At 38.5% G+C, this 15,876-nt stretch overlaps 1 protein-coding gene across 1 annotated transcript in view; it reads left to right on the forward strand.

The window, feature by feature from the left end:
• The window catches only part of tiparp (TCDD-inducible poly(ADP-ribose) polymerase), a 32,393-nt gene extending 17,063 nt beyond the window's left edge, over positions 1-15,330 (forward strand). The window contains exons 4-6 of the mRNA XM_063045807.1: positions 44-231; positions 3,315-3,593; positions 6,849-15,330. Coding sequence (XP_062901877.1) covers positions 44-231; positions 3,315-3,593; positions 6,849-7,296 — 915 coding nt within the window. The 3' untranslated portion in view covers positions 7,297-15,330. The remainder of the gene's footprint in view (positions 1-43; positions 232-3,314; positions 3,594-6,848) is intronic.
• The last annotated feature ends 546 nt before the right edge of the window (positions 15,331-15,876 follow it).

Consider the following 15,876-nt stretch of genomic DNA (forward strand, 5'->3'; position numbering starts at 1 on the left):
TTTGCCATTAAAATTTAAAACTATGTTGTTATGTTATTTCTAGGCAGTTGTTCGATGCATTGAGGAAGCCTCATCTCGAGGCATGAGTGAGATTTGTTTCGTAATGCAGCAAAATCGGTACATCCTGAATTTAATGGAGGGCTTTCAGCAAAATGCTGTCTTTGGCACTCGGCGACGAATCACCCGCCGACCCTTATTTCGCTCCCCTGTCTTGCTGATACCCTGTTTACAGTAAGTTGAGCATACTGTCACATACTCCTGTGGAAATATTAGGTGATTAAATTTATTGATAAAATGCGGTATGTTGGAGAATATTTGACAGCTGAAAATTATTGATTTAGAACAAAACTTTTTGTGTTGCAATGAATCATCAGCCAATTAGTGAAATTTCATAGTACAATCAAGCACCTGTTAGCTATGGTTTGCAAGTCTGTTGCCAAATGTAAAATCTGATTGAATAGTATTTACACAGAAATTAGCCCATCACTACAAAAACAGACACAATGGGCTAAATAACCTAATTCTGCTTCTTTGTCTTGCAGTTAAATACCATTGAAATTTCCAAAATATTTGACAAGGTCATAAGTATCTTTTAATAGACACACTTTAATAGGTTTCAGTTAGGGAATGAACAGCAAACTTTTTTAAAAAGTGAATTGGCGGTTTTACCCTTTCGCCCTTTGGCTGGTAAATGATTCCATTCTACCACTGGATTTTCTCTGCATATGTAACGTGCTTAAATATCAATCGATTATGCAGCTTTAAACTGCAAATACAATACAAACTAAGAAGATAAAAATAAAAAAAGAATGTTCAAAACAGTTCAGTTTATTGTCAGCTTTTAATTTGGGAGTAGGGAATCTACAGCTGGGGAAGGCAGTTTTTCGTACATATGCTTGTATCCTCCACATGGCCCAAGACAAACTAATTGCTCTGAAATGGATGCTGAGTGTAAAGGTGTCTTGTAGCAGTTATAATAGGCCTCTGTGAACACACCTGGAGAACAAATTTTGGGCCCCTTCTCTTAAAGAGGACATACTTTAAAGTGTTGCACGTGTGGCAGATTTGCCATTTGAAGAAAATTGAGTAGACTTGGCATATATTCTCATGTTTAGAAGAATGAAAGGAAATCTCACTAAAACTCTCAATTCTTATACAGTTCAACATGGGGAATTGAGTAGAGGAAAAAATGTGTACGCACATGATGGTGAATTCTCTTTTGTAAAGGGTTATGGAGTTCATTCAAAGCAGAGATTAATAGAAATCTGGACTTCAAGGGATGTGGCAGAGGTGGAAGACCACCCACAATCTTGAATGGATGATCAGACTTGAAGTGGCAAATGGCCTACTTCTATATTTCCAATGTTGTGTTGCTTATATTCTATTTATTTAGAATGTAAACATGTTTCATGCTTACAAAGTGCCATCAGATGATGTATTGTTCTCCTTTCATCTCTGATATGAGGAAGTATTTGTAGACCCGATTTTTTTTTTCCTTTGTTTTCTGCTCTGTTTATACCTCAGCTATTATTCCGTCATGACTGACTTCAGACAAAAAAATATCTGTCTTGTGATTTTTATAAATAAGTGAGATTCCTCACTTTTTGATTGCTCTGAAACGTTTGAGGATTGTTGAAATGTAACATCTGACCTTTCACTGGCATGCAGAGCTGAACCATATTAAGATGTAACCATACAGAGATGTAAGCATACAAGTTATACTGGTCTAAATGACATTCTGGAATGGCAATTTGCAGAATTCCATTAATTGTATAACAGTGGCTAATTGGTAATGTGATCTGCCAAAACTGTGTTGTCAGCCATGGTGAATCAATAGGCAGATATGCCTGTGGGTTTGTAAGGGCTGGGTGGAGGGGAGAGCAAATAAGCAGTTTTGTGTACTGCTGTCTCTAGGACATCGTAGATCACTGGGTAACTTTCTTATCTCTGAGCCAGAGAGTTGTGGTAGCATTCTTTAGATGCCCGAGCACTTTTGAATACAGTACTGTAGGAAACACTGGCAAGATGTTGAACTGAGGTTTTGCCTTCCATGTCAGGTGCATATGGCTTAGACATACAGTATCTTTTGGGTGCATGCCCAATAATTGTCATTTAACCAGCACCACTTAAAAGCAGATAATCCAGTCACTGTCATATTACTATTTATAGCTCATGTGTGCAAATTTCCTGCCATGTTTTCTGGATTAGTGTTGACTACATCAAAAGTAATTCATCAGCTGTAAAGCACTTTGGGACTTGCTGAAATCATGAAAAGACTTACAGAAAAGCAGTTCTTTGCGGTCTAAGATAAAGGAAGAAAATTTGTTTTTAATCAGCTAGAGTTTCAGCACAGCCTGTCCTCGTGCATGTGCTAACCAGTAAGGAGTTCTTTTGCTCACAGATACCCGCCTTGTATGCGTTCACCTTCTGCAGGATGATGGTTTTTGTGGAGGAATTGTCCCCTTTTGTTTCGCCTTAGGATTGCAGCAATAGTGAATAGAGAGGATTTCAACATGGAGTTCAAAAGGAAACAATTTCAAGTTTCAGATCCTATGCAGTGGTAGTGAGACAGATTGTTTAATAAGTCCAGAGAGTTTAAAGCAAGGTTAGCATTCAGATGTTATAGTTTGTACATCAGTCACATCAGCATAACCTTTGCACGTGGTTTATAAGCCTGTAAGATTAGAGATTTTGTAGCATGTGAATCAGTTCATTATACTTTCATTATTTGCTTCTTGGTTTGAAACAACCAAATTAGCTGGGATAAAGTCTGTCACTATAAAGGGCAGTATTTAGTAGCCTCAAAACCATTTTTATTTGTATAATGCTTTATTGTAACGACAGAATGTTGGGAATGCTCAGCAGATCAGGGAGCTTCTGTGAAGCAAGAGAATTGTGTTTCAGGACTTCAATACACTGAATGTTTTCAGCATATTTTTTATTCAAAATTCTGACATCTGCCTTGCTTAGCTTTTCTGGCTCCTACTGAATATATCAGAGCTTCGTATCAATTCCCCTTTGAAGGATGGTGAATATAAATAAACAAATGGAAGAATAATTCTGCATTCAGTGCTTCATAAACTGAAATGAAATGAATCACTATCTAGCCCAAGCTTCATTATTTCCATAAGGTAGAAATTGATAAATGTTATAAAGAAACAGAAGTCCTTTCAGGCTGTTCTAAGGAATCCCATGAGCCACCAAAACTAGAAGATATTGGTCTCTGTTTTGTCACTACCACACAGTATTCATGTGTTGCTACAGCAAGTTCAAGGATTTTGCCATATTTACTGTTTTGTTTTTTTTAATCGTAGAACTTTAGGTGGCACAACAGGCACTCTTGCAAAGTTACCAGAAGGATCCATTTCTCCGCATATTGACTTCCCTGCTGTGACTCCCTTTTCAAAAGTCTATCCTGAAACTTGGATTTCAATGGAACTATTAGAGGATTTCATTCAAGTGCCGGTTTCTATAGAAGACAAAAGCTACAGGACTGTGTATAATCTTTTCCACAAAACGATACCTGAAACTAAATTTAAGATTTTGAATATACTAAGAGTACAAAATCCATATCTTTGGGAGAAGTATAAAAGGTAAAGTATTGAATTATGCTATCAAATATTTGAAAGGAATTATTGTATTCTGATATTTAAATTTAACTCTGAATTGGAAATGCTAACTATATTTAGTGTGAAGAGATCATAGCTATAGTGCATGTCACCTAGGTTATTTCAGAGCTGGTCTGTTTCTGCAACTGGTATTGTGTATCAGAGGCATTCAGGTACCAAAGGACAAAGTGTGTGTGTGTGTGTGTGTGTGTATATACACGTACTAAAGGTGAAACAATGAATCTAAACTATGAATTGGATAGTTGAAAGTAAAATCTGTCTTGCAAAAATTGTTAGTAAAATGCATTGCCCATAAATATGTGGGTTGCTAATCTTAATGGTAACTTGTAGTTTTTTATCATTAGTTATTGAGTGACTCAGCATATCAGTTCTTTAGAATGCAATACTTTATTTACTGCAATATTTGCTGTGTACTACAGTACTTGTATGCTCACTATTAAGAGTTGATGCATCCTGAGATAAAAGATTAGTTTTGTTTGTCACATGTACATTGAAAAATACAGTGAAATGTGTTTGCTTTAATGACTAACACTTTCTGAGGATGTGCTGGTAGAAGCTTGCAAGCGTTGCCATGCTTCATGCGGCAACATTATGCTCACAACTTGTTAACCCTTATTAACCTGTATATCACAAACAAAAGAAAATCTGCAGGTGCTGGAAATCCAAGCAACACAAAATCCTGGAGGAACTCAGCAGGCCGGGCAGCATCTAAGGAAAAGGGTACAGTCCTCCCACCCATCTTTTAACTTTTTTTTTCCCTCCAGTCCTGCTGAAGGGTCTCTGCCCAAAACATCAACTGTACTTTTTTTTCCATACATGTTGCCTGGCCTGCTGAGTTCTTCCAGCATTTTGTGTGTTAATCTGTATGTCTTTGGAATGTTAGGGGGAGGGAACTAGAACATCTGGGAAAAACCCAAGCGTCATGCGGAGAATATACAAGCTTCTTACAGACAGCGGTGGGAATTAAACCTTGAATGCTGGTGCTGTGAAGCATTACGCTAGCCACTATACCACCATGCTGGCCACAGTTATCCTAAAGTTAGACTTCCAATATAAAATGTAGAAGAACAAGTGATGCTGGAGTATTGGAGGACATTTTCACTGACATAATGCAGATAACAATTCGTTCTGTAGATAAATGGCTAGGGTATTATACTTTTGGATAAAATATCATGCAAGTGTAAAGCTGCTATTGCATTTTGGATGTCCAGTACAATCAAAGAAAATCAGAAATGTGGTGAATTACTTGCAATGCCAATTTACGCCCAGGAAACAAGTTGAGGACTGGAACACATTGCTAGCAAGCAATCTGTATAGATCAACTGGCTAGTTGCAATGAATGTGACACACTGTTCTGGACTTCATATCTGTTAACTACAGCAGAGGTTGGCAGTGCACTGAAGGTTAGATCACAACAATCTGATCTCTTACTCTATCCTTGGACTCGCAACTTTGTTTACCTTTTCCCTTGGTTTTATGCCAGTCATGACTGGGAAATTTTGGACCAACTTTAATTTAATCTTATCATATTTGTTTATTTTTATTTCACTGTATTTGTGTAATTAACCACTGTTAAATTAATTTTAAGTAAATTTGTGTTTTTTTTATTGTTGGCATGTGTCTTGACAATCAGCCATTTGGAAACAGTAAAAACATCTGACAACATGAATTGTCAGAAGGTCATCAGGTTACCCAAGGTTGAGGCCTCCCTTTCCACCCTCTGCACTCTCTTTGCCATTACAGTTTATTTTGTCTTGCAGTGATGCTGGCAGGACCATAAGGTAGCTGGTTAGTGTGACCACAGGGTAGCCAGGGTCAACCACAGAGCATGGCCAAATCAAATACTATCCAGCCCATTGCAAAAATCTGCTTAGAAGCAGAAGAAGATTTGGCTCAGAAGCAATAAAATTTGTTGGGATAGCTGTCAGCCCATAGCACTATTGCTCATAAAACCAACCGAGAATCCTAAACAACAGTTTAGTCTCTAATGTTAACTCTAACATAAACAGGGACAAGCAGTACACTTCACAGACGGGAGGGGAAAAAGGAATTATTAAATGGGATAAATTTTGTATCATCTAGCCCAGAGTACTTTTGAAATAGTTAAGAGCTAGAAAAAGTGATCTAGAAGATACAATACCTTTGTATTAAAATGTCAAATAGATACAGAAATGTATTTAGATTATTGGAATTTGAGTTTTACAATTGGGGGCTAGACTGTAATGGATCGGTATTTGTGCTACAATTGTACAGTGGTCCAGTGAAATCACAGCTGTAGTACCATGGAGGGTTCTGGGCATAGCACTTTAGGGCTAAATTATCTTTAGGGGAACACTACAAAGATGTATTAGAATAAACTTGGACTCCAGGTATTGCGTTCCAACTTGTGACTATATTCCTTTGGACTAAAAAAAAAGGTTATGGGTGATTTTGATTCAGAATATTTCTGGGAAATTGATGGGGTCAGTGGATGGGGTTTTTGAATGCCTGAGAGTAGCAGATCTTCCTGCAACAGTGCTCTTAACATTCAGTGGCATGACATCTGAGTTCCCCACCATCGGTGTCCTGGGAGGTCACTAGAAATTTAATTGGATCAGCCACAAAAAACCATGGCTACACAAACAGATAAGAGACTAAGCTTCCTGAGGCAAGTGACTCAGCTTCCAGTACATCAATGACACAAGTGGTGGAATACCATCTACTTGCCTGGCTGAGTGCAACGCCAATACAATTCAAGTAACTGGAGACCATCTACGACTAAGCATTTGAGTCATTTGGTCTCCCTTCTACCACCATAAACGTTCACTCTCTCCACCAGTGGTGCATAATAGTTGCAGGGGCTATCATTTACAAAATGCACTGCAGTTACTCTCCTCAAATACCTGCCACCACCTCATGCCCTTGGTGATTAAGAATGTGGATGAGGGCACCAGGGAGACAAACACCACCTTGGGTCGCCTCATTATCACACTCCGTCCTAATTTAGGAATTGTTCTAAAATTTTAGACCTTGTGCAAATAAAGGAAATCCCTCACCAGTGGCATTGTAGCATTATCTTCAGCAGCAGTTTCATAAAGTGGCCACAACCATTTTCTAAGCTAATTGGGGATAAGCAGGAAGTGCTGTCCTTGCTAGCTTTTCTCAATCAGAAAAATAATATATAAATAAAACTTGGGGGTTTAATAAGCCTTTTTTTCATTTTTCTCTTTTCCATTATAGGAAAAAGGAGTACATGTCACGAAAGATGTCTGAAATGGATAAGATCCTAAATGAAAGACATTTATTCCATGGGACCTCCCAGGATGCAGTGGATGCAATCTGTAAACACAACTTTGATCCCAGAGTGTGTGGAAAACATGCCACTATGTTTGGACAAGGCAGTTATTTTGCAAGAAAGGCAAGCTATTCTCACAACTTTTCAAAGAAATCTCCAGAAGGTGTTCATTTTATGTTCTTAGCAAAAGTTCTTATTGGGAAGTACACGTTGGGCAAACCTACAATGCGGAGACCACCACCACAATCTCCTGCTGACCCTTCCAGTGATTTGTATGATTCCTGTGTGGATAACTATCTAGAACCTCAGATTTTTGTAATCTTTAATGATGATCAGAGCTTTCCTTACTTCATTATTCAATATGAGGAAGTTGGAAGTACAGTAAGTCTTTGATGAATAAAGACTGGAGATGCCACAGTGAACTGAACTTATGTACACACTATAGACTTGTATGTGAAAACTGAATTTACTGATGACCTAAATGACTCACTAAATTGCCAGCTACTGTGAGACTTCTGCATTAGCAGTACCCTGACAAGTGTAAATAACTAAACTTTGCCTTGAACATTGTTCAACTGTTTTATGTGCCTCTTTGTGAATGTGTATTTATATAGAAAAAAAGTTGCTCATTTTTAATTCTGAAGTATTTGAGAAAAATGTATACTTGACCCGAGTACAGTAGTTTATTTTTTAATTATCAGAAGCTAAAGTGTGAAAATTAAATGTTGACCATTTTTTTAAACCAAAGTTTTTATGTTGAGATATTGATGGTGATTTCAGTAAAATGTAGCAACTGCCAGAGGTACAGAGGAAAAGGCAATGCATTATGCTTACCTTACTTGCAAGAGATAAGATCTGCCACAACATTCATGTCATCTGCCACAGGAAAGGAAGCCCTTACCGTGAGAAAGGCCCAGTTGATACTTTCTCAGAGCTGTGAATTGTGAAGTTTGGTTCTTTGGTCCTTTGGTCCAGTTTCTTCTCCTCCTCTTCTCCCCCCCCCCCGCCCCCACCAAAGAAACCAACATATAGCAGATGGGGACGCTTTACTAATGGCTAAAAATGGAAGTGTAGACATTGATTGTATTCTGCTTCATTTAGCAATCAAAGAAAAGAAAGTTTTAAACTGAACAGTCCCTTATTGAATTAATACCAAAATTGTTTTATAATCCTAACCTTAAAATTTTCTTTGGCTGTACATAGTAATAGAATAATGGTGTAGTTGTTCAAACCACAACATTAAGCTGCAATGTCAATGTGGGTCTGTTGGGTTTGATTGTAAAATGAATGGCAAGAACCTGAGTGTAAGACTCATTTGGCCCAACACTGAGAACCTGACTGTCCTTACTAGTATCCATGTTACGTAATTAACCTGATCTGAAGGAAAGTCTGTTACAGTAATTGAAACAGGCCTGTCGGTCGGTCTCAAATGTCATTGGATTGCATTATGGAAGTAACTGTAAACACAAGCAAATCACATCTTTCTAGTTAACTTATTCAAGACACTGGCCTCTGGGAGTGGTGCACTTCCAAGCATAAATGCCAAGCTATTAGCAGACAAATCTTGAAGGAATTTGCTTGTTTCCAATTATTTTGTCTCATGGATTATTTCACTTTGAAACAATGCTGAATTTTGGAAGTTACAGTGCCATTGAGTAGCTGCTGCTTTTAATATAATAAAACAAATTGTGATCTGGCTAGACATGCCAGCACCATTTATGTGCACTGTCCTAGAATCATTTGACTGAAGCTTTGAACCAGAGCTGATTAGGAAGCTTGAGCTAAAGGAACTGTTAGGAGATGGAGATCATAGTAAGATAGAATTCTCCCTGCAGTTTGAGAAGGAGAAACTAAAAACAAATGTAAAGGTAACTACAGAAGTATTAGAGAACAGCTGCCCAAAGTTGACTGGAAAGAGACTGATGTAAGAACAGCAGTGGATGAAGTTGCTGGGAGCAATTCAGAAGGTGCGAGATAGATTCATCACAAAGTAGTATCCTAAAGTAAGGATGAGGCAACTGGCTCATATGGGAAGTCAAAGACAGTGTAAAAGCAAAAGGGACAGCACAATATAGCAAAGTGATTGGGAGGCTTGTAAATGCCAGCTGAAGGCAACTTTTATTTTCAAAAACACATACTCAATAAGGAGAGAAAAGATGAACTATGTAGGTAAGCTAACCAATGTTTATTTTCAGGTATAGAGTAAAAGAGGCAAGAGTGGACATCTGACTACTGGAAGTGACATTAGGGAGGTAGTAATGGGGGATAAAGAAATGGCTGGCAAAATGAAGTATTTCATGTTTCTCTTCCCTATAGAAAATTTCAGCAGTGTCCCACAAAATCTAGAGTGTCGGAGAGCAAAAGGTGTTAACTTTCCATTGAAGCATAGAGAGGAGAATGAGCAGAAGCCATGCCAAGTAGGGCAAATGACAAATAGAAATAGTTGGTTGTATGCATTCAGTCTTCTGGGAGAAGTTCTCCTATGTGACACTACTACAGCGCGGGGTGTTGTCTGTAAAGGGTCTCTGTATGTGAAATGCATAGGTTTTCTCTGGGTCCTCCAATTTCCTCCCCCCAGCCCAAAGATGTAACGGGTAGGTTAATTGGTCATTGGAAATTGTCCCATGATTAGGTTAAGGTTAAACTGAGGTTGTTGGGGTTTGCCGGATGGTGTGGCTCAAAGGGTTGGAAGGGCCTCTTCTGTGCTGTATCTTAAAATAAAATATAACTCTGCACCTACTGCAGGTGTGACTACAAACTCAGGAGTAGGATGGGTTTTACCAAACTAACTGGTTCTAATAGTAGTTAGTTAGGAGTATACAACCTATCCTGCTCTGATTTGCCGTCGTGCATTCTGAGGTGCAGATTTCCAGGAGAATATCCTTGTAAGGTCATCCTTGTATTTCCCAGAGAAAATCTGTACAACAAACGATTGACAAGATTGCCATGACAACAAACATCTGTGGGTTTGGTTCCTTCACAATAGTATTGGAGGATTTTTTACACGGCACAATCTGGCACTGTTATATCAATTTGGTCACTGACACTACATTCCACCTTGTCAGGAACCAGCAGGGGAACTTTGCTAGGGTGCTAACCACTCAGTTGTGTATGGTGCTATTGATGACAGTCTATTTCCATCAAGTGTGTAATCATAGCCATGCAGGTTCAATGCCTGTCAGGAATCAGACTGCCTTTATTCTGTGCTGTCCATTGTCTCAGCTGCAATTAAGTAACCATGATAAATCAAAGGAGAACACCTGGGAAATGTTAGCTTTCAGAGGGTGAAAGCTGTGGGACACTAAGCAGGCTATTAACATACTGAAAATGCAGTTTTATTATCTGGACTATTCACCGGGAATTCTCCAAGACTGGATGTCAAGATTCATGGTGACTTTTCAACAGAAAAGACTTCGCTGTTCCACAAGACATTAGGATAACTGCAAAAGTGATGCTGCAGTGTGATGTTTGTAAGCAGTATGGTATGATTTAACCAATAAGGTGATACGCTATCATTATGAGGGGCCAACAAGGGACTTGGTTTATTGTTATTGCTTTGTAACTTGGTATGTTCTGTCATGCATTCTGGCCACACTGTGTTGGCATCAGAATGTGTGGCGACACTGATAGGCTGCCCCCAGCACATCCTTGTTAATGCAAACAACACATTTCACTGTATGTTTTGATGTACATGTGATAAATAAATCTGAAGCTAAACAAAAAACATGATGATGAGGAGGAAGGTGGAAGAAGTGAGGAAGCAGCCCAAGTTGCCAAAATTGATTTAAAAATTCATACAACCATAATGGCAATTTCAATTTGAATCGCTTCCAATTTGCCATCTCTGTCACTGACATCTATTTGACCATATTTTGAAGTTAGGTACTATCAATGCTATCACTAAAAAAAAAAGTTCCAAATTCAAGTCCTGATGAAGGATCTCAGCCCAAAATGTCAACTATTATTTCCTCTCCATAGATTCTGCCTGACCTCCTCCAACATTTTGTATGTGTTGCACTGGATTTCCAACATCTGCAGAATTTCGTGTGTTCCAAATGAAATATTATACATTTTAATGCCATACAGAAGCAAACATCTCTACTCTCCCCATTCCATTACCTTTACAGTTATTCTACAGTCTTTAGACAGTGCTTATTAAGTGGCAGCGTGGCTGGTGCAGTGTTTCTATCTTGCAGGGCAGGGAGTGCCAATGGTGACCGAGGACAATACAAGGTCTAGGGCTTAAAGGGATAGCTGTGGATGACATTCGGTGGTTATTGTAACAGCAATCTGGGCTGACGGGCAGGCAACAGTAAGAGAATTTGGAATGATGGATGAGAGGGCAATGAGTTCAAATACCCTGCCTGAGCAGCTATCCCTCAATCAGTGGAGAACAGGTTTCTGGGGTATTAAATGATCCTCCAGGTCCCTTCACACATTATCATCCATAGCCATTATGGAGTCCAAGCTACAGTTGCAACTCCCAGATCTTAACAGGCCCCTGCTTTTGATGGAATGGAATTTGGACCTTGGGTCGTTTTGGTGGGACCAGCTGAGTGCAAAGTCTGTTGTCCACCATTTCTGTTGGGTACCTTGTAATCTGCGAAGTCCTGCTCCAAATTGGAGGCCTAATACTTCCATACTCCTTGATATTAGACCCTGCCTTTCCAATTCAGCAAGTATTTTGTTGTTCTTCTGTAGTCTTCTTCTGGAACTTTCATGTGTGTCACAGGAGTGCTCATGTGTAATCTCAACACCTCGCAAGTTGGTATTGGCATCGTCCTGGCTGCAAGCCATGTGTGCCAAATGATTACCACATGGAAAGTCAATTTCTGCTCTATCCAGATGGTCTAACTTGAGCTGGTGGCTCTTGAGTGTGTGAAGATGTGACATCAGTGTCTTGTTCTTCCATGGCCTAACAGAGTTGCCATTTTGAGTAAATAAGGCACAAGGGTTGAGTCATGGTACAAATGTGCAGAATCAGAGGAGAATATTCAGAGAGTCATTCAACATGGAAGCAGCTTCTTTGGCCCAACTTATCCATCCAAGCAAAGATGACTATTTACATTAATCCCATGTGTCCATATTGCTCTAAACCTATCCTTTCTACATTACATGCCCTATTGTCCTTTAAATGTGGTAATTGTACCTGTCTCTACCACCTCTTCTGGCAGCTTGTTCAATAAACTCATCATCCTCTGGATGAAAAACTTGTCCCTCAGATTCCCTCTAAATTTTTCCCCTCTCACCTTAAATGTATGCATTCTAGTTATAGATTTCTTTACCCTGGGAAAGAGATTATACCTATATACCCTATCTATTTCCCGCATAATTTTATAAATCTCTATAACGTCACCTCACAGCCTCCCTCTGGGGAAAACCATCTCGGTCATTCCAATTGGTAGATCCATAGTCACGCAGCACAGAAACAGGCCCTTTGGCCGACGTGAAGCTACAATTTGCAGTGTGCAATGAGAAGAAGGAAGGATTGGGGAGAGAGATTACAGTAACTACCATGGTTTCAGCCATAGCTGTTCCAACAGTGGCTATTTCTGTCTCCTCCACTGGCACCAATTAGCTGCTTTTTCCTCCCTCCTGTCATGTGGGATGGAAGTGTGTGTGTATTGTGTAGTTTGTATGATGTGGTGTCACAATTGAATAACCAGTATTATACGCTCCCTGAGAATGGTGGCTTCTTATTATTGCTAAGTGCTTGAGGATATGGTGCAGCATTTAGAATTAGGGAGCAGACCTGTTTGATAGAAATTGTTGATACATCTGAAGCTAATAATGCAGTCAGAAGGGTGGCATTTGAAGATATGGTAAGTGATTAGACTACCTGCGCAGAGTTATTATTTGTAAATGTCTTTCTAACTGTATCTAGTTTGTCAGGACTGACCCCAGGTACCAACAAGTGAATCTGCACAGAACCTACTTTCTCCCACATAGGCCCATTCTTCCCTGTGCAGATTTGCTTGCAGAATGATTTCCAACACCTCCTGTTGCCTCCTCTTTTAATCAATGTAAGCTAATGGTAATTGTCACTCATTAATGATATTCACTCAACCAATGGGGCAAGGAAGTCTGGATGAATTCTGAAATCGTATTCACAATAGATAATGAAGTTAATTTTCAGTGTGCCGTCTAGTCAAAAGGTGCACGCTTACTGTAATACCCATGCTTGTTTGGCAGATTTTAAATTTAATCATTTTGATTTCTCTCATACTGTAGATATATTGTCATTATTGTTGTTATCCTGTAGGGTCAAAATATTAGTGTCATCAATAAAATAATACAGAATTACATTATCAAAGAATATAATTATTATTACTATGGATTGCAGTTCTAAAATGCATGCAATAATAAGCAGATATAGAAATCCATAGATAAGATCAAATGGAAAGTATATATATCAATGGGATTGAAAATTTAGTTTGATTTGAATTAACATCCCTGATAACTATATCCTGTACTTGGTGGAATATTCAAAATTGAGCCTGAAACTGGAGATAAATCTGTGCATGTTATATTCCTAGCTCTAGTTTCAGTCTGAATCAATTTTATGAATTAGTCAGCAGGTAGACCTATGTATTTAATTTACAGACTATCAGAGACACTGAAAGAATAAGGCAGAAAGTTTCGAGAGAAGCCTGTTTTAAGCAGAGATATTATGACAGAATTTTTCACTCATTTTCCTATGTGAAACTGGAGCACTTTGTTCTTTGTAATAGTCCTATGATATTTCAGGTATTTAACACTGTGTCTTTAATAGTCCCAAGCTTGGGTGACACAGTAGGGTAAAAAGTCATTTGAAAAATTACAGGCTTTTGGACCTATGGCATAATGCCTCAAGCATGACAAAATATAATATCAGATAATAAAATAATTGAGAAAATCTAAGAGCTACAGGTGCTGGAACTCTGAATTGAAAATAAAACAAAATGCTGGAAACACTCAGCAAGTCATGTGGCGAAAGAGTTAAGGTTTCAGGTCAATAATCTCATCAGAAATAGTTTACCATGGAAATCTACCATCAACGTGTAGTGTCATAACAGCTTGCTTAATGAATACATTTGTCTGTAACAAATGTTTAACACATTTTCTAGAAGCATGAAAATAGATCACTATTTTTATGAAGAGGACACAAATAACCTTGAGGGAGAAAGATTAGGAGAAGTAAATGAGCAAGAAGCTGGCAGATGGAGTAAAAAGTGGGAGAATGTGAAGTGAAAAACTTTGTATGGAAGAGTGAAAAGCAAGTGGTTTTCTAAATGGAGTAAAGTTACAAAATAAAGAAGTACCTGGGGAACTGGGGGTCATCGTACATGACACACAAAAAGATATTGCGAGGAATTAAGTATGTTAATCAAATGTTGGTTTTTACTGCAAGGGTTTAAGGGTGTAGAGTACAAAAGTAGAGAAATAGTGCTGCCCAACATTACGTGGTTACCTTAAGCACTAAGTATTGTTTGATCCTCCATACTTAAAGAATGGGTTAGAGTTGGAGGGGGAGGAGAGAGGTTCATTTAATTGATTCTTCAGTTAAGGGGTACACGTGAAGAAATGTTGGGCAGTTTAGCTCTATATACATTGTATGGAAGAAAAGAGGTGATCTTATTGAATATAAGGAAAATTGGTAGGAGGAATGGTATTTCCCCTAGTGGTATTATCTAGAACTAGGTATTGGTAACATCTAGAACATAGAACAGTACAGCACAGGAGAAGGCCCTTCGGCCCATGATGTTTTGCCAAACAAATTTAGAAATTAAATGCCTAACTACACAAATCACTTCTGTCTACACAATGTTCCTATCTGTCCATTCTCTGCATCTTCATGTGCCTATGTAAGAGCCTCTTGAAAGCCCCTATTGTATTTGCTTCCATCATTGCCCATGCAGGGCATTCCAGGCACCCACAATGCTGTTTAAAAAAAAAGTTGTCCTGCACAGCCGCTTTGAACTTGCTCCCTCTCAGTTGAAACACATGATGTCCAGTATGCGACATATCAACCATGGGAAAAAAGATATTGGCTGTCTACTCTATCAACGCCTCTCCTAATCTTATAAACCTCTATTAGATCTCCCCTGAGCCTTTGCTGCTCCAGGAAAAAAATCAACCCAAGTTTGTCCAACCTCCTTTTAGCAAACCCAGGTAGCAACATGGTAAGCCTCTTCTGAAACATCTCAAAAGCGTCCACATCCTTCCTATAATGTGACCAAAACTGAATATAATACTTCAGTTGCAATCTAACTGGAGTTTTATAAACATAAATTCCAACTCTTGAACTGGATACCCTGACTAATAAAGCCAAGGACTGTATACCATTAGGTTCTTTATTACTCTATCAACCTGTGCAGCCATGCATTTGTTTAATTATGAGTAGTGTTGGAGTGAACATGATTAAATGAAAAGACTTATAAGAAGTGTGTGTATAGTGATGTTTGTTTCTGATTTGTGGTGAAATCAGTTTATGGACAATGGTGGGGAAATGAACCCTTACATAACTCTGGGAGCACCTCTATATATTTGCACCTATTAATAATAACCCACTATATATTTGCACCTATCAATAGTAACCCACTCATTCCCCCATTTTTCTTTATCTTTGACATCAAGATAGTAATTTTTTGCAGTACATTGCTACCTCCGATATGAAATGAATGCAGCTAATAAAGATGACAACATAGGCCTGATTTTAATTCCTGTCGAATCAGGACAGCTTGTTATATCAATGGCAGTGTAGTCTTCATTTTGATTATAATCAATTTGTATCATGAGCCATTTTGAAGGTGTATTTTGGCCACCTCAGGTGAGATTTCACTAAAATGCAAATGTTGTGGTCAAATAAAATTACCCAAACATCAATGCAATTTTGTTATATAACAGAAATTAGATGTATTGCTTAAGGGGATCTGAGGCCCTTGATGATTTAGGATATCTGGATCTAACTGCTTTTGAAATACAATTTACAGA

Source organism: Mobula hypostoma, chromosome 4 (assembly GCF_963921235.1).
Source record: "Mobula hypostoma chromosome 4, sMobHyp1.1, whole genome shotgun sequence".
Lineage (NCBI taxonomy): Eukaryota > Metazoa > Chordata > Chondrichthyes > Myliobatiformes > Myliobatidae > Mobula > Mobula hypostoma.